Genomic DNA, 22,549 nt, shown 5'->3' with positions numbered 1-22,549 from the left:
GCTGAAGACCAGGCAGAGCTCTGGTCACTTCACCCCAGCCATGGCACAGCCCCTCTCCATCCCCTACGTGTAGGTGATGTGAAGCCTCTTTGCCAGCAGAAATCTTCGGCTGTCCCTTTAGGGGAGGTTTCTGCCTGAGGCTGTGGAAAGCAGCCAGAGCAGGGACCGAGGACCTGACCAGTCGAGTCAACTGTGGGTGAGGCCAGGAATGGAATGAATGTGCCTGTCTCAGCTTAGCCCATAGCAGACACATATTCACTTCCCCCAGGGCACGATTTCCAGGCTCCGGGAGGGCAGATGGAGATGCAGTGACAGAGCTAAGCGGAGAGAACATGAGCAGCACCTGCCTGCATGGTGCCTTGTCTGGCCGCGCAGGAATCCTCTCAATTCCATGAGTGTAAAAAGATCTCCCTTCATTCAAGACAATTAACCAGAAGCAATTCTGCTGAAACCGTCCAGATAGACGTGGCTCCTTTGTGTCAGTTCATTCCTAGCCAGGCATTGTTACCGATACCTACATGTGACAGACAAAAAACCCAGCCATCCTGGACTGTCATCTCTGGGTCGCAATGTCTGCTGAGACAGAGTTGAGGGAGTTCACGCAGCACATCTCTGTCGTCAGGATTGGGGCACTGTTTACTAACCTGAATCAGGCCCGCTGCAGGGTTTCGCCTCTTCTCAAAGTGCTTTTGCCGATGCTGTTCTTGAACCTTCAGGGCAAAGCCAGAACCTAAAATGCCCTGGAAGAAAGAATGAGACCATTTAGAGTAATCTATGCATTAGCCCAGCTCTAAAAGGTTGTGTTTATGATAGCTCTACCCTGACAGCTCGCTCTCTCCTCTGATTTGTTCTCTTCTCATTTTCTGTCCCATTGAGATCATGGTGTACTTCCCCTCTCCCTAAGCTAATAATTTCCACCCACCATAAAATGCTATGACTGTGAAACATGGAGTCTGGGGGTAAATGCTTTACTTCTCTCAGGCCTTGCAATGAAGTGTAAACTGTTCACCCAGTGCTGCAGCTCCATCAAGAAAAAAAGCAGTTTTCTGCAATGAACTCCCAAACGTTTGCAAAAATGATTGCGGTAGCTTAATAAAATCTGCCCAGTGGCCCAGGAGCGAGAAATGGCACTATCACTGGATTGTGACTATTTGGGGACAAAAACAAGGCCAATGGTTTCAGTTGCCCAAATATCTGTATTTATTTTGCAGCACACAATCCAGAATTTTTATCCTGTCCTATCATTCCCACCATGACCCTTCTTCATTCATATCTAAGGAAGCCAGTGAGTGCAGGCAGTATGAATAGACAACTGTGTCTCTCTCGTGTTGTCCTCTGTGTTGATTCAAAGGAGTAAGTGTAGCCAGAATATAGAGATGCACGGAACATATTATTCTACTGTTACTTGGCTGTTCTTCTGTGATCAGTTCCAGTCCACAGAGATGCAAGCTGAAACAGTCTTCAGTATTATGTGGTTGTTTTCATGTTCCTTGAAATGCCATGTTTGGTGGCAGGAAAGAAAAAACAAAACCACAGGCCCAAACTTTCAAAAATGTGCAGCCCCCACACCTGGGACCAGGTTTTCAAGAGAGCTCAGCACATTTTTAAAAAAACATGCAGTTCGTGGGAACTGGGAGCTTTTGGAAAGTCCGGTTCTGATGGAGGAGTCCAAATGGGAACTGAGGTTCTTGGACAATCGGGCTCCATTTATGGGTGCTGGGCACTTGAAAGCTAATCTGAAGGGCTTCAGTGCAACCTATGGGAAAGTGCTCACCAATGCTCAGTCAAACCCTTTGTGTTTCTCTCTCATAAATAAGGATTAATTAAAAAAAACTCCTTCCATGCATAAGCCTTGGAACAGACCCTTTGCTGCTGTAAACCAACGTGGCTACACTGATTTACACCAGCTTAGAATCCGGTCCTATGTATCTTATCTATGCAAAATACGGAACTGTTCTAATCTTTTAGTTAAAAAGACTAAATCCTGAGAGGCACCAAGCAGACACAATGCTCACTGCAGTCCCTGGGCACCTCAGGGGTCCTGCCCCTCCTAGTCAGTGTTGCCAACTCTCATGATTTTATCACAAGTCTCACAATATTTGATATTTTTCCTTAAAACCCCAGCTCCTGGATTCATGTGATTATGTGTGAGTCTCAGCTTTTATTCAAAACAAAAATAAGTTTGTCACCCTCATGATTGCACAGAAAAGCTCAAAAATGTAAACCCTAAAAGTTAAGAAAACAGAAAGTAAATCAAAATGAATCCCAAAATGTGTCATTCCCCCTTCCTTCCCCGCCCACCCTCCCCCCCCACTCCAATCTCATGACTCCATAAGGCAGCCTCAGGACCTTCTGGACCCTGACTTGTGAATTTTGAACACTGGGTGCTGCCAGTACTGGGATTTCGCCATTGAGCTGAAGTCCTTTTGCTGCAATAAGTAATTAAATGTCTGCAAAGATAACAACATCATCAGAAAAATTGGAGAGATCCGCATAAGCGAGATGGCAGCCTCGGTAAATGTAAGTGGGACTGTCTAGAGAAAAGATCATGTTCTGCTTTCACAGTAATGTTTGGGTGCTTACTTACAGCAGGGAGGGCAAAAAAGGAAACCCCGATGAGGGTGAAAGTTGCAGCCAGGAGACGCCCATTCCAGGTCTGTGGATACTTGTCCCCATAGCCGATGGTGGTGAGTGTAATCTGAGGAAAGAGAGAGTCAAAGCCTGTTCACTCCAGTGCCTTTTGGCTGGCCCCGTATTGAAAACTGAAACAACAGCTGAATGCAATTCTCTCTTCAGCATAATCTCCCCCTTCCCTGGTTATTCTTATGCCAGCTCCCAGGATTCTATCCTGTAGGGTACTTCACTGGCATATTCATCACAGTGGCTATTTCTATAGAAATATATATGTACAGAGGGATGTGGGAGCCCCATAGAGAAGTTTACAGGATCTTTTATGTTCTCTAGAGCGATGGAGCCACACTCCTGAGTACTTACAGAGGCAGTGCAAAGCTCCCCTGCCTGCTATATCTGTGCACAATGGAAACTGGTTTACAAGAATTGAAAAACTGGTTGAAAGAATTGGGTCTGTTTAGTCTAGAAAACAGAAGGCTCAGTGGGGATATGATAACAGTCTTCAAATATGTAAAAAGAGACAGTGATCAATTGTTCTCCAGGTCCGTCGAGGGAAGGAGAAGAATTAATCAGCTTTGCAGCCAGGGAGACTTAGGTTAGATATTTGGAAAAGCTTTCTAACTATAATCTCTGGGTTAGGATACTTAGCTGGTGGCGGAATCCCCACTCCTGGAGGTGTTTAAGAACAGGTTAGACAAATATCTGTCAGGGATGATCTAGGTATACTTAATCCTGCCTCAGTGTGTGTGCTGGACCCCATGACCCCTCGAGGTCCCTTCCAGCCCAGCATTTCTACGATTCACTCACAGCAGTGTCACAAATTCTTTCTTTCTTGTGCCTACGTATCTGCCCTTAGCACAATGGCTGCCGCCAGCAGCAGCCACAGAAACAGCCAGCTACAATCAACAATGTACTGCCACAGACACTCTGCCTACAGGGGGGAAACGGTATCTTGCCAAGGCAGCTTCAGAGGTGTTCTAGCCATCTGCCTCGGCACATACAACGTCCCCATCACCCGACTATCTCAGCTTCTCCCAAAGATCTGTGGATGTATCCTCAGGCACCCCATGTATTGCATTTCACAGTGGGGGAAGCTGAAGCTCAGAAGACCAGATTTAACCCTTCCTTGGTGCCACTACCAGGAGGCAGCTTGTATCTCTCCTACTATGGGGCTGCCCTACTGCTATTGGCAGGGCACACATCTCCCAGGCACAGGATCACCCCAGCCATGCCTCCTCCCATCCCACTCTCTCCCTTCATTCTCTGGACTGCCCCAGCCCATCCCAGACCACCTCTGCGGTAGGAGAGAGGGGTTCCACAGAGGTGCTGCGGAGTTTACACCAGTCCTAGGGCCCCTTTCCACCAGCTTATCTTGCCTATGTTCACCCAGGGAATCTGTGGCACAGCTAGGCACTCAACCCAGAGCCTCTGATTGCCAGTCCAGTGTGATAGCTACCAGGCCATCCTGGTTTTTACTTCCGTCCCTCAGAAAGGGCAGCTTTTCTCATTAAACAGGCGTATACACATCACTGGCTTCTGGGGAGAAGGCTTATGCGTTTTACTCCAAAGCATCCATGTAGGAGATGGAATGGCTCCTTCAGGACTGAGAACAATAACCCAGTATTCCCCAAACTCCCATCAAGCTTTTCAGCTGTGGTGCTTTCAAATGAGGCAGTGTTATTTCCATGCATAAAAGTCTGAAACTCTTTATTCCTAATCTTTCCACAAGTGCCTATTAACTGGCTTCCCTTCCAATTTCCAAGCACAATACCCTGAAGGTACAAATTACTGCAGCTTAATACAGCCTGAATCACAATTGTGAATATATTACTGATTATATTGCTATAATGTTCCAAGCAGGGGCTGGGATGTTGGCATGTATGTGTGTTATGGGAGGAGGTGGGAGATTTGCAAAGATACCCTTGAACTCCAGAATGCAGGAGAAGAGACCAGTATAACTTTACTGCCAAGTGTCTGCTGGCAAAGGATGAAGAAACTGAGGGTATGGCTACACTTGCACTTCAAAGCACTAACTTTCGAGTGTGGTTGCAGCGTTAGCACTGGGAAAGAGCTCTCCCAGCGCTGCACATACTCCACAACCTCTACGGTCTCCCAGCACTGCGGCACTGTTTACACTGACGCTTTACAGCGCTGTATCTTGCAGTGCTCGGGGGGGGTGTTTTTTTCACACCCCTGAGCGCGAAAGTTGCAGCACTGTAAAGCGCCAGTGTAGCCATGGCCTTAGGCTTGTAGCCTCCAGCAATGGAAAGTCCGCCCAGAGCAAGGTCACAGCAGGCTACAACCCTCCTTCCCCAGGTGGTCCAGCATGGCCCACAAAGTGGGTGGAGCAAGCCAGGATGGGGCGAAGCAGGCAGGGATGCGGTGATTCATAACATCTTCCAGGCAGCCTCTGCAAGCAGCACTCCTATGTATCCCTCTCCAGAACTGAAATTGCCCCGCCTCTTCAACTGCTTCGGGCACAGCTGCCTCTGAGGGTTCAAACTGCACCCCAGCCCTGCACCTATGGGGTTAATTAAACCTACTGCACCTTAATTTAAAACAAACTCATTTTTATATGAAGAAAAATATAATCAGTGGCTTTCCCTAAAGCATTTTATAGACATAAGCACTATAAACTCTTTCCATTAGATGCCATTTAGGCAAAATATTTAGCAAAAAGCATCTTAATGATTGTTCTATATTGAAACACATCTTGAAAAGAGTTTTATTCTACATTCACTGAGATGTTACTACACAGATTTCAGCAGGGAGTTATCTAGCCCAGAGCCACTAAGTGCAGATCCAGAAAAGGATCCAAACATTCTCAAAATATAGGGGTGCTTGGAGTTTGAATTCAGACCTACCGCTTTGTTGTTATTTCTTTGTACTGAAGTAGTGCCTACAGGTCAGATCCCATTGTGCTAGGCACTGTATAAATCTATAACAAAGAGACAACCCGTGCCCTGAAGAGCTCACAATCTAAGGAATATGGGATCAATCACTCCTCCATTAAAGAAAGTGTTGCTACAGACATAAAAACAAATACAATCCTGTAAGGAAGGATTGAACTTAGATACAAACTTGTCTTAGGTAGTTCTTCTGCCCCAACCCTGATATTCTATGATTCACCCTCAGTTCTAGGGCCACTGATCAGTGTTTCAGGACCACGGTCAGTGACCAGAATAGTGGAAGATCAGATTTGTTCTTACCCAGAGACAGGTCTAATTTGCAAAATTTGGAACTTTGGTGAAATCCTGACCCACTGACATCAACGACAAAACTCCCATTGATTTCTATGAGGCTAGTAGATCACCCCTGGATTTCAAACCCGCTGTGGCCATCTGCTCCCTGACTTCCAGCAATCAGGGAGTTACATCTTATTTAGACACTCACACAAAGTGAAATATTGAAGCAAGACTGGGAGTGGACAGCTCGATAAGGCTCTCAGAGGAATACCAGAAGCTGTACGAGCAGTTATTGATAGTATAACTGTTCCAAATTTTCAATGGAAATTTTCATTGCAATTTTGATATCAATGAAAAAAAAACCTACATGAAAATATTCAATGAAGTGTTTCATATTTTCCCCATTTTTGAGCAGCTTCTGTTTCACAGATAAAAGGATAACTCCAAATCTAGTTGTCTTGGAGGGGAGGGAAGGGCAGTACACTTGGCTCTGAATTTTTCTCATTGTTTTCTAGTTACTTCAAACCACGCTTTGTTTTCCTAACTGTAACCAATGTGCTTGAAAACCTTGATGAGTAATTTACTAACAACAGTCGTCCCACTGATGAATCAGCTGATTCCTCCCAAAGCTTGGAGCTGTTAAGATCTCAGATTTTGGTTCCAGTCCTATCTGTAGGTTTTAACAAGCTCTGTCTTGAAGCCGAGACTGGCTCCCAGAAGTGTTGGAGCAGGAGAACAATAGACAAAGTAGATTAGAACCTCGTTAATTCTCCCTTTGTTAATCTGCTAATCCAATAATTCACACACTCACCACGCACAAAGAAAACTAAACAACAGCAGTGTCCTCGTCTGCACTTGTCTTCAAAGATTTAATAGCAGAGTGACTTCATGACTGAAAGCATTCTATTACTAAGACTTCATTACTTTTTACAAAATATGCTCCAGTGCATTTAACAGCACATTATGATGTATTATTATGAATAATTAAAGTAAATAGCACTTGTCAAAATACATGATCAAAATGCATTAAGTAATTCAGTATATCTGTTAGATATGGCTCAACTGTTCTGGTGCAACTAAGTCCATGGAGTTGTAATATCCCAGTGAGAGGTCCTGGAAGCATTGTGCCTCTGGTATTCCCAGTGACCCCACAGAGTGCAAGTGCTGTACCAACCTTGAAAGCCGTGATCCAGACTCCTCAGACAAGACTGGAACGAGGAGCATTTCCTCCAGGAAGCCTAGGAGATGTTCGCCAACTAACACCAACTTAGCTGAGGCACATAAAAGGACTGAGGCTATTTAGTGCTTGCTAAGTAAATATTTTGGCTGATTGTGTGCTTTATCCCTTCCCACCAGCCCTTTGGAAGAATCCTCTTGTCTTCGGCAGTCAACTATTCAGGGCTGGAGCTTGGGTGGGATTCTCCAAAATGCTGAAGCCCAATGGGACTTGTGTTGCTAAGTTACGTAGACCTTGTCTACACTTGCAGGGTACATGTGCCTACATGCTGCAGCATGGATGCTGGAACAATTTGTATCGTGGGGGTGCTGAGAACCACTGAACCAAACTGTAAACCCTGGATATGATGGAAACCACTTCAAGCCAGGGGGTGAGGCAGTGCCCCTGGCACTCCTAGATCCAGCGCCTATGCACTGCAGTGAAAAGCAGGATGGGTCCTCACTGTCTGCGGGTGTTGCAACATGCAGCAGTGAAAGGCTCCAGCAGAGGGGGAGCCTTTCTCTGCTTCCAGAGTCTTTCACTGAGATGGGGAAAGGAGCCAGGAGGCAGCAGGATGCTACAATGCTAAAAATAGCAGTTTAGATGGAGTGGGCACTGCCTAGGCCTGCAGAGAGCCATGTCGGGTACATAACCGAGGGTTCAGACACATAGGGCACTTGACTCACCTAAGAAGTGTCTCACCATCTACACGGCTATTTATACCCAGGCTAATTGGGCATGCAGGGTCTGCATGCTCAGCACCGTAAGTGCAGACCTGCCCTAAGGTACCTTTGAAAATCCCATTCTTTGTCTACGGTCAGTTTCCAGCACTTTTTGAACGCCAGTGGACTAACAACAGCAGAATTTGCCTCCGACAGCTCTTGAACTCCCAGCACTTAAAGACTAGGGTTGGGTCCAACTTGTATGAGGCTTAAGCAGGAAGGCCAGTGAACTCCTCCTCCATCTTATGTGCCTGCATAAGCGCTGAGCTCACTTTGGTCCACATTGTTTGTTGCTTATTCACTAGGAGTCTACTCCAAAGCCCATTGGAGCCAATGGGAATCTTTCCATTGGCCAAATTCCATCACCAAGCCGACTCCCCCAGTCATTAGCATGAATTAATTAGGTTTTGCTGAACTGCTCTCACTGCAGAAGACCAAAACTGGAAGGCAGATCACATCCCAACAAGGCTTCCAAAAGAATAACCCCAGTTGTATGGGAATTGCCTGAGGCATAAGGGACCCTTATAAGTGAGGAAAATTAATTGAGAGAGGATACAGAGAAAGGATGACAACCCCCTTGTGGCCACAAACACAGGAGAAACGTGGGTAGTAATACTTAGCACCTCCAGGCAGCTTGAAGTGTTCAAAGCACTTTACAAAAAATGAGCCAAATTCTCCTCTCTGTTGCCCTAAGGCAAGAGGAGAATTAGTTAACTAATCCTGGTCGTCCCTTTGTGAAGTAGGGGAGCATCATTATTCCTATTTTACAGGTGGGAAAGCTGAGGTACAGAGAAGTTAAGAGACTTGCCCAAGGCCACATGGCGTGCTGTAGCAGAGCTTAGATTGGAAGGCAGGAGTTCCTGGCTCTCTGCTCAGCTCAAGCCACTAGACAATGCTGGTAGTTTCATATCGCAGTGGCGCAAGACTGGCATAGGGCAATCTGAATTGATTTCCACTCCCAGATTTTCAAGTATAATCGAACATTGTTTAGAGTCTGAATCTTCCTCTCCTTTCCTGATTTTGCTCACGTTTCCTCCCTTTCTTTCCACTCCCTTGCTCATGGTGCTAAGCTTCCTTGAACCCTACATGACTGATGTCCAAGATCAACCCAGCTCTCTCCAGACACACACCTACATGGTGACATCCCCGAGGTGCTCCCATGGGGGTAGCCGCTGAGTGCCACTTCCTATAGCCCAAGCTTCATTTTACCATGATTAACCTCCCGCCTGCAGAGATGAACACAGCTCCCTTCAGAAGCTCATTAAAACAGTCACTTTTTGGCCAGCTGGTGCCAAAGTGGCAATGGTCAGACTGTCCTTCTCCAGTTCTGGGAGCAGAGGGTGTCTCTCCTGTAGCTGTCCATGATCTGGCTAACTCAAGGAATGAAATAGTATAGCATACTCTAAGGGGAATGTTTGTGAAAACTACTTAGCTGAGTAGCCAAAAACCATTTAATAATAATGCTAGGTAAACACACATCAGTCACTCCTCACATAAGTGATAGAGGATGGGAGGGTTAATGGCCATTCATTTTAATAGCCGGTAGCTGCTGTCTTGTGGAAATTACTCACCAGGCCCCACCAGAGCGCATCTGCGTATGTATCAAAGTGCTCATTTTCCTCCTTTCTCGGCCAAGTACACCAGGAAGAGGCCAGAATGAGGCACAGGAAGCCAATATACCAGGCAGTAATCAGCTCCTGCAAGACAGTTAAGGAACAGAACAGAATAATGTGTTTTCATACGATGTATTTCATACTCGGGGTAGCCCCGAATGCAGAGCTGGGGTTCAAATCTCAACTTTCCCAAAGTTTGGTGGGGTTCAGCTCTGGTTTGGTTCAAGATTATTAGTAGAAGCAGTGTTACAGTAGTGTTCAGACACTCCAAATGGGCAGGGGCCCCGTTTTGCTAGGAGCAGTCTATACACAAAAGGTAGAGACAGTCCCGGTCCTGAAGCACTGACAAGCTGAATAGATAAGACAAGGTAGGAGAGAGGAACTATTATTATCCTCATTTTAAAGATGAGGAACTGAGACAGATCCCAAAGGTATTTAGGTGCCTAACTCCAATTGATTTTTAGTATCTTTGAGGATCCGGGCCAGAGACTTGCCTAAGGTCACATGGGAGTCTGTGTTAGAGATGAGACTGAACCTAGATCTCCTGGGTCCCAGTCCAGTGGTCTAAGCACATCAGTTTCATGATGGAGACCACTTACAAAGTGTGAATATGAATCTGGATCTTATCCCCAAATTTCAGGGGTGTTTGGATCCCAGGATTTTAGTCTGGGCTTACCTTTGCTAGAAACTTTATAATAGTGAATTATATACTGAACTGGTAAGATCATGCCTGCTAGGCAGCTGGAGCAGACATTTTAAGCTGAGCAGCAGTAGCCACATAGCCTTACTGGAACTTTCCTTATTTCCTACTTGTTTAGGAAAACCACCACTACTTGGATAACCCTCAGGGTTTGACACAAGAGAGCTTAGTGTAAGGAAAGCTGTATAAACAATGGCAATTTGGATTTGCATGGTCTTGGCTTGAGTTCACATAGCTTCGTGTGCACGTTTTCTTTGTTTGGATTTGGGTGGGGTTGGTAACCCCGGAGTTTTGTGTAAAGGTTCACTCCCAAGTGAAGCAAATGCACTGGGGAATATCAAGCTTCATTCACCAGAAAAGAAGCCAGATTGGCTTTAAATCTTCTAATGGAACCTGGATGAAGTTTGTAACACATCAGGAAACTGCTAGGTATTATATTGTATCTGGTTTCCTTGGAAACACTTTGCACCGCTCTAGGTTTAATATTTCACCTGAATGACAAAGCATCTAATGGTGCAGAATCAGAGGATACCACCTAAATTTCCTCTCTTATTTTTCCACTAAAGTCATACAATGTCGGAATGATAACATACTTGATCCACACCTAAGGAAAAGGTTTCAATAACCAAAGTTGCTAAATCAAATATTGAGGTATATCTTCATCACATTAAACTGCAGATACAATAGGATGATCCATGCTTTCCCATTTTCCCAGCCTCAGAACCACAAAATTATTCCTTAATAGTCCTTTGTTGAGACCCACTACATCCACATTTCAGCAAACTGCAGAAGAAAGGTCGCATTAACTACATAGGAAAATATGGCAGAGGTAAATTCTGCATCTTTAAACTGTCACATTCTTGGACAAAGCTAATACAAGAGCAGATGAAGGGAACCTGGAAGACGGCAGTTTTCTGGGATTTTTTACTAAGCTTTTGATAAATTTGCGAAGGCTCTTAAGGAAAACAAATAAACCTCAAGATAAGGGACAAAATATTGTCATAGATTAAGTGATAAAGGAAACAAAATATTGTTGTGAATGAACGTTCCTCAAGCTGCTGAAAGGTGAATATTGAATACACCAGAGATCAATTCTGGGCCTAGGACTAGTTAAAACATTCATTAATGTTTAGGAGGAGGACATGGTCAAGATGGTGGTACCTGCAAATGGATGACCCCAAGGGGTAAATTTTCAGACATGCAGCCTCTTTGAAATACATCCTTTATATAAAGCATTTGCAACATCATCATCATCATCATCTAATCACATATATATTGGCTGCTGCCAGATGCAGTTTAACCAGCCTCTCAGCTCCTTCATGGCCGTGGGTTTGTGCAGGCTAATTACTAACCCACATTGCTTCTGAAAATAGCCACTGCAGTCACCTTCAAGGTACCTCCCACAAATGATAATCACACAGGCATCAAAATATTGGAGGGGGGGAGAACCAAAGTAGTGTTCATTGTGGGGAAAAACGTGTAACGAGCTGATCGATCCAGTTGTCCAAGTCTCACTGACCTTGCTGTGGGCATAGACCACAGACCCCAGCAGCTTCCAGGTGCCGCCTCTACGGTCCATTCGTATCATACGCAATATCTGCAGGAACCGCAAACTCCTGAGAGCCGAGGTGGCAAAGACATTCCCTTGGGATCCCGCTGCCAGAACGGCAATGGAGGCAATCAGCACCATGATGTCTGCAAGGAAGCAGGGCATAAAAGGAAGGATTTCATGGCCTTCATACACCAACCATCACCTCCCCCGGATGGGCTTTTATAGACTGACTCCTCCATCGTTCCTACCTCTGTGGGTGATGAGATGTCAGGCTGGCACTACTCTAGGGTGAGCCCCTCGCCTTTGGTCCGGAAAGGACCCCTCACACATCACCCTTGTTCTCACCTTCTCTTATTAGCTGGAGTTAGTTTGGTGGAAAGAAATAAAACAGTTTCGGTGCCATCAGCCAGGGTTGGGGCTGACTCTGCTATTGACTGACCATGCCAGTTTAGTGATGAATGCTTCTTCCTCAGGATAAAACCTACAACAGCATCTTTTACCCACACAGGCCCCCAAGACTCAGAAACCCCACTTCACTGCTCAGTGTTACACAGCCACATCCCCCAGCTAGCCTCCTGAACACCTCTCCCTCTTCCACGTCTTTCCTGTCCAGGTATTCAGGGCACTACACTGCACCCATCTCCATGGTATCTGAGCTCCTAACTCTGCAGAGCTGGAGAAAAGATAACATGCCACCTAAAAGATTTCGACACGTATAAACCGCTAGTAAGCCCACTGAGAATGGGGTAAGTGTGCATGTTTGTCTGTTATAAAAATAAGTGATGTGTCTGTCACATTTTATGGAGGAAGTACATGGCCACGTACAACTAATATGAACCCACGCTGTGTGATTCACTGCACGGTTTAATGAAATTCACATTCCTCTTCTCCTCACACCTCCTCCACCAGGAGAAAGGTTGCCAAGACTCCAAAGACTGAATTCTGGCTTGATGCAAAATGCAGCATTTCTAGCCTGGAATAAGCCTCTCCTAAGTGCATCAGCAGAGGTGCACGGTCTTCTTTAGCCAGGCAGAGCAGCGTACTGCCGTTTCTAAGGTCCACCTTGACATGGGAGTTCCCACTGCCCGTCGCATTCAGGAAAACCTAAAGGGCTATGTTTTAGGAAGGCCTGTTTCTGCCACTGATGGAGGAAAGGTGGGTGGGTGGGAGAGTACTATAAGCACCCACCTTTGCCCAAAGCAAAAACCTATCTCTCAATACCCCAGGGCTTTCAGGGCTCTGACAACCATCATTCAGATGTACCTAGGTTCGATGGGGACAGGTGAGCAAAGCCCACAGGTAAGTGGGGAACAAGACCTGGGAGATGGGTTGGAAACAGGAGGGAGCACGGGCTATAATGGCAGAGAGAAAGGAGGGTCAGGGCAAAGCTGAGAGGCAAGATCAAACCAGTATCTTAGATGCCTATATACAAATGCAAGAAGTATGGGTAATAAGCAGGAAGAACTGGAAGTTCTAATAAGTAAATACAACTATGACATTATCGGCATTACTGAAACTTGGTGGGATAATACACACGACTGGAATGTTGGTGTGGATGGGTATAGTTTGCTCAGGAAGGATAGACAGGGGAAAAAGGGAGGAGGTGTTGCCTTATATATTAAAAATGTACACACTTGGACTGAGGTGGAGATGGAATAGGAGACCGAAGTGTGGAGAGTCTCTGGGTTAGGTTAAAAGAGGTAAAAAACACGGGTGATGTCATGCTGGGAGTCTACTACAGGCCACCTAATCAGGTGGAAGAGGTGGATGAGGCTTTTTTCAAACAACTAACAAAATCATCCAAAGCCCAAGATTTGGTGGTGATGGGGGACTTCAACTATCCAGATATATGTTGGGAAAATAACACCGCGGGGCACAGACTATCCAATAAGTTCCTGGACTGCATTGCAGACAACTTTTTATTTCAGAAAGTTGAAAAAGCTACTAGGGGGGAAGCTGTTCTAGACTTGATTTTAACCAATAGGGAGGAACTTGCTGAGAATTTGAAAGTAGAAGGAAGCTTGGGTGAAAGTGATCATGAAATCATAGATTTTGCAATTCTAAGGAAAGGTAGAAGGGAGAACAGCAGAATAGAGACAATGGATTTCAGGAAGGCGGATTTTGGTAAGCTCAGAGAGCTGATAGGCAAGGTCCCATGGGAATTAAGACTGAGGGGAAAAACAACTGAGGAAAGTTGGCAGTTTTTCAAAGGGACACTATTAAGGGCCCAAAAGCAAGTTATTCCGATGGCTAGGAAAGATAGAAAATGTGGCAAAAGACCACCTTGGCTTACCCTTGAGATCTTGCGTGACCTACAAAATAAAAAGGCGTCATATAAAAAATGGAAACTAGGTCAGATTACAAAGGATGAATATAGGCAAATAACACAGGAATGCAGAGGCAAGATTAGAAAAGCAAAGGCACAAAATGAACTCAAACTAGCTATGGGAATAAAGGGAAACAAGAAGACTTTTTATCAGTACATTAGAAGCAAGAGGAAGACCAAAGACAGGGTAGGCCCACTGCTCAATGAGGAGGGGGAAACAGTAACGGGAGACTTGGAAATGGCAGAGATGCTTAATGACTTCTTTGTTTCAGTCTTCACTGAGAAGTCTGAAGGAATGTCTAGTATAGTGAATGCTTACGGAAGAGGGTAGGTTTAGAAGAGAAAATAAAAAAAGAGCAAGTAAAAAATCACTTAGAAAAGTTAGATGCCTGCAAGTCACCAGGGCCTGATGAAATGCATCCTAGAATACTCAAGGAGTTAATAGAAGAGGTATCTGAGCCTCTAGCTATTATCTTTGGGAAATCATGGGAGACGGGGGAGATTCCAGAAGACTGGAAGGGGGCAAATATAGTGCCCATCTATAAAAAGGGAAATAAAAACAACCCAGGAAACTACAGACCAGTTAGTTTAACTTCTGTGCCAGGGAAGATAATGGAGCAGGTAATCAAAGAAATTATCTGCAAACACTTGGAAGGTGGTAAGGTAATAGGGAATAGCCAGCATGGATTTGTAAAGAACAAATCGTGTCAAACTAATCTGATAGCATTCTTTGATAGGATAACGAGCCTTGTGGATAAGGGAGAAGCGGTGGATGTGATATACCTAGACTTTAGTAAGGCATTTGATACAGTCTCGCATGATATTCTTATAGATAAACTAGGAAAGTACAATTTAGATGGGGCTACTATAAGGTGGGTGCATAACTGGCTGGATAACCGTACTCAGAGAGTAGTTGTTAATGGCTCCCAATCCTGCTGGAAAGGTATAACAAGTGGGGTTCCGCAGGGGTCTGTTTTGGGACCGTTCTGTTCAATATCTTCATCAACGATTTAGATCTTGGCATAGAAAGTACGCTTATTAGTTTGCGGACGATACCAAACTGGGAGGGATTGCAACTGCTCTGGAGGACAGGGTCAAAATTCAAAACGATCTGGACAAATTGGAGAAATGGTCTGAGGTAAACAGGATGAAGTTCAATAAAGATAATGCAAAGTGCTCCACTTAGGAAGGAACAATCAGTTTCACACATACAGAATGGGAAGAGACTGTCTAGGAAGGAGTATGACAGAAAGAGATCTAGGGGTCATAGTGGACCACAAGCTTAATATGAGTGAACAGTGTGATACTGTTGCAAAAAAAGCAAACATGATTCTGGGATGCATTAACAGGTGTGTTGTAAACAAGACACGAGAAGTCATTCTTCCGCTTTACTCTGCGCTGGTTAGGCCTCAACTGGAGTATTGTGTCCAGTTCTGGGCACCGCATTTCAAGAAAGATGTGGAGAAATTGGAGAGGGTCCAGAGAAGAGCAACAAGAATGATTAAAGGTCTTGAGAGCATGACCTATGAAGGAAGGCTGAAGGAATTGGGTTTGTTTAGTTTGGAAAAGAGAAGACTGAGAGGGGACATGATAACAGTTTTCAGGTATCTAAAAGGGTGTCATCAGGAGGAGGGAGAAAACTTGTTCACCTTAGCCTCCAATGATAGAACAAGAAGCAATGGGCTTAAACTGCAGCAAGGGAGATTTAGATTGGACATTAGGAAAAAGTTCCTAACTGTCAGGGTAGTTAAACACTGGAATAGACTGCCTAGGGAAGTTGTGGAATCTCCATCTCTGGAGATATTTAAGAGTAGGTTAGATAAATGTCTATTAGGGATGGTCTAGACAGTATTTGGTCCTGCCATGAGGGCAGGGGACTGGACTCGATGACCTCTCGAGGTCCCTTCCAGTCCTAGAGTCTGAGTTTGCGTCTGAGTCTGAGATCACTACATGAATTATGTAGATGCCCCTGGTTTTATAATGGGCTAAACCAAAACCCTGCATACAAATATCCCCAGCTCTGTGATGGTCAAATTAGGGTCCAGATCCAAATGTAGTAGCTTAAGCCCATCTCTAGAAAGCACTGACAACAAATGCATCCTTTCTCTCCCTGCCCACCTCTGACCCCTCCTCACCCCGTTCAAAATAACTGCTTTGCACAGAGACAGCCCCTTCCACCACAGGATCTCAAAGAACTTTACAGTCAATAATTAATTAAGGTTTATAACTCCCTTGTAAGGCAGATAATTACTGTAATATCAGTCTTATGGAAAGGCAAATGGAGATACAGAGTGACCTGTCAGTGAACCAATGGCAGAGACAGATACAGGACCCCAGACCTTAGCTCCCATGCCCATGTTCTAACGGTTAGACACTTCTCTCAGAGGAGACACAAAGGGCCTGATTCTGAACTACACTTATATTATTGTATCTTTCTCACACTCATGTTGGCATAGAGGGACGAAACCAATCTCTTCCATCCCCCTCTGTCATTAGCTGCTACTTCCATCTGCTCCAGGGTATTGAGCTCAGATGTTCTGCCCTCCCTGCTAAGATTTCTCTCCGCTCCCTGTTTCCTCACACCAGCTGGTTTTCACTTGACAACTTTATGGAGAAGTCTGTGCATCCAGAGTACATGCCCCAGATATGGCCAATGCTTCCTTCTAAATCTATTGGAGACTAGCTGCAGGTTGGTGAGTTCTCAGATCTCTTGGTGGGTGGTGAAGTCTCTGCAGCCTATGCCCTGAATCTTTCCTAGGCACTTGTTTTCAAAGGGATCTAGGTTCCTAGCTAACATTTTAATAAATCTTCAGCTCTCATGGCCATATGTTGGCTCTGAGCTTACGTTCGAGTGGAAAATCCTCCTTTTGTTTTGGTGCTGTCTAGCTTTGATTTCCATACACTGCTGACTTATGTGAATGCTGCAGATGCCTCTCTTATCCTTGATGTCACTTCTTTCTTGAGGTTTCCATTGGCTAGTATGGTGCTGCCCAGCTAACTGAGCTGTTCTCCTTCCTGGATCTTTTTGCCCTCTGATACGATGTTATTGCTTGATGTCTAGGTTTCAAAGATATTTGTTTTGGTGTAACTGATTTTGAGCCCTGCTTCGCCTGCTGTTTTTGCTAAGGATTCTATCTCTGTAGCTTTTGGGGGGTATTGCTCAAGCATATGACATTAACAGCAAAGCCGAGATCCTCTAGGTGTTTGCCATCTATGTCAGTGTTTGTGCTGCTAATACAATTCTTGATTATCTAATCCAAGACAATGCCAAACAACAGCGGAGATTGAAGGCAGACCTATTTCACACCAGCGTCCACACTGAACCACTGTTATCTGGTCGTTCATCCTTCCAGTGTGCTTTGCATTGATGATGTTGATGACTTCAGCTAGAATTCCGTAAGACTGAAGAATATTGCACAATGTCTGCCTATGCAGGCTGTCAAATGCCTTTTGACAGTCAATGGCATTGATAATATGTTCTAAGCATTGCTCTATGATGGCCCTTAGTGTGAATATCTGATCTACCCAGGATCATTTGGGCCTGAATCCAGCCTCCTCTTCCCTAAGCTTTGCATCCACTGCCTCTTTCATCCTGTATAGCATCTTACTACAGAGGACATGACGGGTCAGCAGCATTCTCTGCTGAACAGCCACCGTTACTGGAATGGCAGCCTGGTTTTGTTTCTATAACCATGGAGTTTGGGCTTGGTTGGTTGGTTGGTTTGTTTTTTATGAGGCTGGGTGATTGGCCTTGCACTCAACTCTCTCCTGCTTTATCTGGGCATGGGAGAGGCAGCCACATCAAAGTGCACTTTATGCCATTCTGAGGCTGCTCTGACTTTATCCAGGACCGGGCAGGGCCCTGCACAGGTCCAGAACACAAAGAACTCAAAAGTGGGTTGCAACCACCTTTGCCCCCTCTTCCATCCCTGCTCGAAGCATGAGAACGCAGTAGCTCAGAATCAGGCCCAGACATACAATAAGCACAAATACTCCATGGTGAACTCACTGTCCTCTAGCTCCCTGTAGGATCTGTACACCAATAGTATGCATTCCTTCCAGGGAGGCCCTGAGCCCACGAAGCAAACCAAACAGTTCCCTTTGACCCTGGGACGGGACTGGCAGAGCTCACATGCCTGGCTGAAAAGCCAGTTGCCTGTTCTGATAACATTTATATATTCTCCCAAAGTACAGCAAATTCAGCGGTCATCCTGAGCATGACCCACAAGGTCCTTATCCCATTCGTCATGCACTCTCAGCAGTAGCTGCTGGGCAGCAGTTCTTACCAATGACGCAGAAGGGTTTGCGGGCAAATTTTAACCTTCCTCTCCAGCCCCGGTATCGACAGCAGCAACCGGCAGCCCAGATTCTCACAAAGTATTCCACACCAAACACCACGATGGTGACTATTTCCTGCAGGGGAGACAATGCAATTAGTCCAAGAAGAAGGCGCAGGGAAGAAAGTGTTGCAGATTCAATGCAGAGGGCTGAAACTGTGTCTACTAATAAAGCTCATTTTGCTCCTCACTGTTAAAGTCCTTTCAGCGGAGAATTGTGACTCTGACCAAAAAATGGAATCAAGCCACAAAACTGGGATCTCGCTCTTGAGTTCTAAGAGTTCCAAAGAGATGAGATTGTGATGCACGATAAAGACAGAGGCTAATTGTTAGTCAGGTCAAGATTCAGATTCAGCTTTCAAATTCATCCAGAATTTGGGGGAAGGGATTGTTATTTAGCATGGGTCCCTGTGGTTTAGGTCCATCTCTATTTTGAAACCTTCTCCCTTATTACAACGTTGATCTTACCCTTGTCAAGACATTTTAGCTCTGTAAGGAGAAAAAAGTTTAGCTCTGTGACAGAACTGATGGTTTCCTATTTTTGTTCCTATCGATGGACTTCAGGAGCTGGGGGAGGTGGTGGGGAAAAGAGAATTATAAGCTAGATTCTTAAAAGAGCCCAATCCATTAGGCAGTGAGCAATTATGAAAAATCTGGGGACAAGGGTCACAACAGGAGCAGCTGGAAAGTGAGCAACTTACGTCCTTAGTTCAGTGTCTAAGTGGGAGCTGAGATCTTCTGAAAAACTGGCCCAACTGTCAGTGCTGAGCAATTGAAAGTCTGGTCCTAAGCCCCTTGGAAAGTCTGGGCCTGTGTTCTTCTGTGTTTAAATACATTTATATTGGTTTCTGAACTCTAATGGGTTAACCCAAACTACCTAAAAATCCACACCAGTCTCGACTGAGTTCCTACCCTGTTCCAACAGCCTTCTGCCTCGCCAGCTGAGACACTTCACTACTGACCTGCCGTTTGTACCAACATACAGTTGCTTTTCTCCCCACAAACGGAGATACAGAGGGAATGAGCCCACCGTGCTGCAAAGCTCTGCTCGCTGTCAGTATGTTACATTCTCTGTGATTTCTTCACTCACGGTGTTCACCTCACGTGGGCTGACACGGAGTCGTACAGGGCTCTCATTAAGCTTTCACTAGCTTCTGGTATCTGGTTGATGTGCACAGTGGGAGCGGATGAAAGGAAAGGCAAAGACAGGGAGAGGCGATGAATTCTGGGAGCCCTATGAAGTAAGTGTCTGTGCCGACAAGAATTCTGCTAGCTATCACTCAGCACATTACTGGAAGCCAGACTGTCAGTGTAAGGCATGCCAAGCTGTTTAAAAGTAAAACCATTCGGCTTTATGTCAGCTCAGGGCTTGGCTACACTGGAGAGTTGCAGCGCTGGTGGTGGGTTTACAGCGCTGCAACTTAGTAACTGTCCACACCTGCAAGGCACATACAGCGCTGCAACTCCCTGGCTGCAGCGCTGGCTGTACACCTGGTCTGCCTGGGGTGTAACGATTGCAGCGCTGGTGATGCAGCGCTGCTCATCAAGCGTGGCCACCAAAAGCGCTGTTATTGGCCTCCAGGGTATTAGGAGGTATCCCAGAATGCCTGCTCACAACAAACCGGAAGAATGGCTGAACTCCGAGCTCCCTCGAACTGCTTATTTAAAAAACAAACACAGCTGCTGTTTGCTCCAGCGAGCGAGCGGAGGCAGGCAGGGGAATTGCTTTGGAATGTTCACAGCTGTTTGCTTGAAGAGAGAGACGGCACTCTCACACGGCAGAGGGGGAGGGGGAAGTCCATGTTGAGCAGCTGCTTATGTGGTCTGAAGGCTATTTAGGAGTCCATAATTTGCATTTAGTGAATAAGAGAGGGGTGGGGGAAGGGGTCAAAACTTTTTAAATGATTCAAGGTAGGTGCTGTGTGTCTTCCACTCCTTAGAACTTGCAAAGCAGGGAGCTGAGAACAGTATCAGCTCCAAAAATCCACTCTCTCTGTCTCCCCCACACTCCCTGTCACACTCCACCCCACCCCCGTTTTGAAAAGCACATTGCAGACACTTGAACGCTGGGATAGCTGCCCATAATGCACCACTCCCAACAGCGCTGCAAATGCTGCAAATGTGGCCACACTGCAGCGCTGGTAGCTGTCAGTGTGGCCACACTGCAGCGCTTTCCCTACACAGCTGTATGAAGACCGCTGTAACTCCCAGCGCTGTACAGCTGTAAGTGTAGCCATACCCTCAGATAAAAGCAGAACTGTATAGCGTGAGGAACAGAGGCTACCACCTAAGCTGATTCTGCTGTGGTACAATGTCAGCTTAGCCATTTAGGGCCATACTTTTAAATGGGCATCAAACCAGCTTGTCAATGCAGGCCCACAATGCTGCAGGATTTTGCAATCGCAGAGAAACACACACACACACAAATTGAACATACACCAGTTCTGTTTTTAAAGTCATCCTTGAGACTGTGAGCCACATTCTTTCCTTGTTTACACTGGGGCAAATCCAGATAACTTCAGATTTACACTCAGTGAAAATAATAAATGATTTCGGTCCTGTGAGTGCAGGCTAAATGCAGTGCTATTGTTACCCAGACCTGAAACAGAGACAAGAAAAATTAAAGATGATTCAAAATGAACCAGGTGGCACCATGAGCTACTACACCAGCTTAGATTTGGAGTCATATTTGTCTTTCACCTTAAGAGAAAGCAGTTATTGTTGCATCTTCAGGATTTTTACAGGTTAATACAAACACTCCCCATTCCTTCCAAGGGGTATTACTCTTAGGTGCTTGCTTTTAAAGATTTACATGGCTTTGGATTGGAAAGCATGTCAAATCCAGATAAATGTTTGCAGAGAGAGAAAATACTTATCCCTCACTTAGAAGGCTGAATCCCTCCATGCCCCAGTGACATCTCAGCCAATTCTCAGACATGGCCTCTGCCCCATCCATCCTGAATGCCGCAGCTCAAATGCTTGCCATGTTTGAAAAGCCCAATATTGTATGTTTTTTGCTCATGCTCTGTCTTATGTTTGCAACTCCCAACTTACCAGTATGTAGAGAGCTCCTTCAGAGCTGTCCTGATATTCATCGATGGTTGAAAAGACAGATAGTACCAGGCAGGAGAAAACTAGAAGAAAACTGGATGACACAAAGAAAAGGAGAGAAAAAATAATGCTAATCTTTAGAGTGTAAATTTTGAGTAGTTCATCGAGCTATTTAACCTACATCACATTTTGAAACATTCCACGCAATGCTATTTTAACAGCACTGTCCCTCTTTATAAAAGTGGTCTCTAACAGATCGTCAGTGGAATATTTGACCTGTTCACTCCAGGCGTTCTAAAATGGGTAAGTCATTGATGAAATCCCATAGTTTGTTGTAAGTGTGCAAACTGAGCAGAATGTGGCTCCACAAAATATGATCAGAGTTCTCATTCTACAACTATTAGAAAAGTGTATGCACTGGGTCATTTCCCAATTACTTCACTTTATTTGACCAAACGAAATTGTTGCAAGTTTTGATAGCAATTGCATGGAAAACAATTGTGAAATGAGTGCATATCACCACAGTAGATGCCAGGCAAATATATTTCCATATATATTCCCATAGTAATTATGTACTCCTGCACAATTTCTCAGTTATTATATTACTCACAAATCAATTCAAAATCTCTGCCATGACACACGTTTTTAGCTCTCCAAAGAGAACGTCAGTTTAGGATTAACCTCTGATTAATTTTTTAAGGTCAAATAGGCCTTTGCAGAAGGGAAAATTTGGCTCTTAAAATTCAATTCTGTTCTCAGGTATGCCAGTAAAAGACCCAGTTTCATCCCACTGAAGTGAACGGAGTAACTCCAGATTCACACCAGCCTCAATGAGAGCAGACCTATCCCTGAGTAGCTCAGTATTTACAGCCTAGGGAGAACAGGTTTGGGTGGGACTGGAGAATGAACAATCAAAATTTGCACTTATCCCCTGAACTGAATTCAAATCTTTTTCCCCCATGTTTGAACAGTTGCCAAAATCAAAAAATGTTAGAATGCACAAAATACTACTGAAAATATTATGATGCCATTACATAAATCAATCGTACACCCTCATCGAGAATATTGTGTTCAGGTTTGGGCAACCCATTCCAAAATAGGTACAGCAGAAATGGCATGAAAAGATTTCCAGAAACTGAAAAAGATTAGGGCTGCTTAGTTTAGAGAGGAGGCTAATGAGGGATGACATGATAAAGGTATATGATATAAACACTCT

General features: G+C 45.0%; 1 protein-coding gene across 1 annotated transcript in view; it reads right to left on the bottom strand.

Moving 5' to 3' along the window:
• KCNQ2 (potassium voltage-gated channel subfamily Q member 2) overlaps positions 1–22,549 on the bottom strand; it is a 130,321-nt gene that overhangs the window by 59,864 nt on the left and 47,908 nt on the right. Inside the window, 6 exon segments of the mRNA XM_030533389.1 lie at positions 645–740; positions 2,588–2,698; positions 9,326–9,451; positions 11,587–11,762; positions 18,232–18,358; positions 21,337–21,427. Of these exon segments, the coding sequence (XP_030389249.1) occupies positions 645–740; positions 2,588–2,698; positions 9,326–9,451; positions 11,587–11,762; positions 18,232–18,358; positions 21,337–21,427 (727 nt within the window).

This window comes from Gopherus evgoodei, chromosome 14 (assembly GCF_007399415.2).
Source record: "Gopherus evgoodei ecotype Sinaloan lineage chromosome 14, rGopEvg1_v1.p, whole genome shotgun sequence".
Classification (NCBI taxonomy): domain Eukaryota; kingdom Metazoa; phylum Chordata; order Testudines; family Testudinidae; genus Gopherus; species Gopherus evgoodei.
This window is presented reverse-complemented; position numbering and strand designations above follow the sequence as displayed.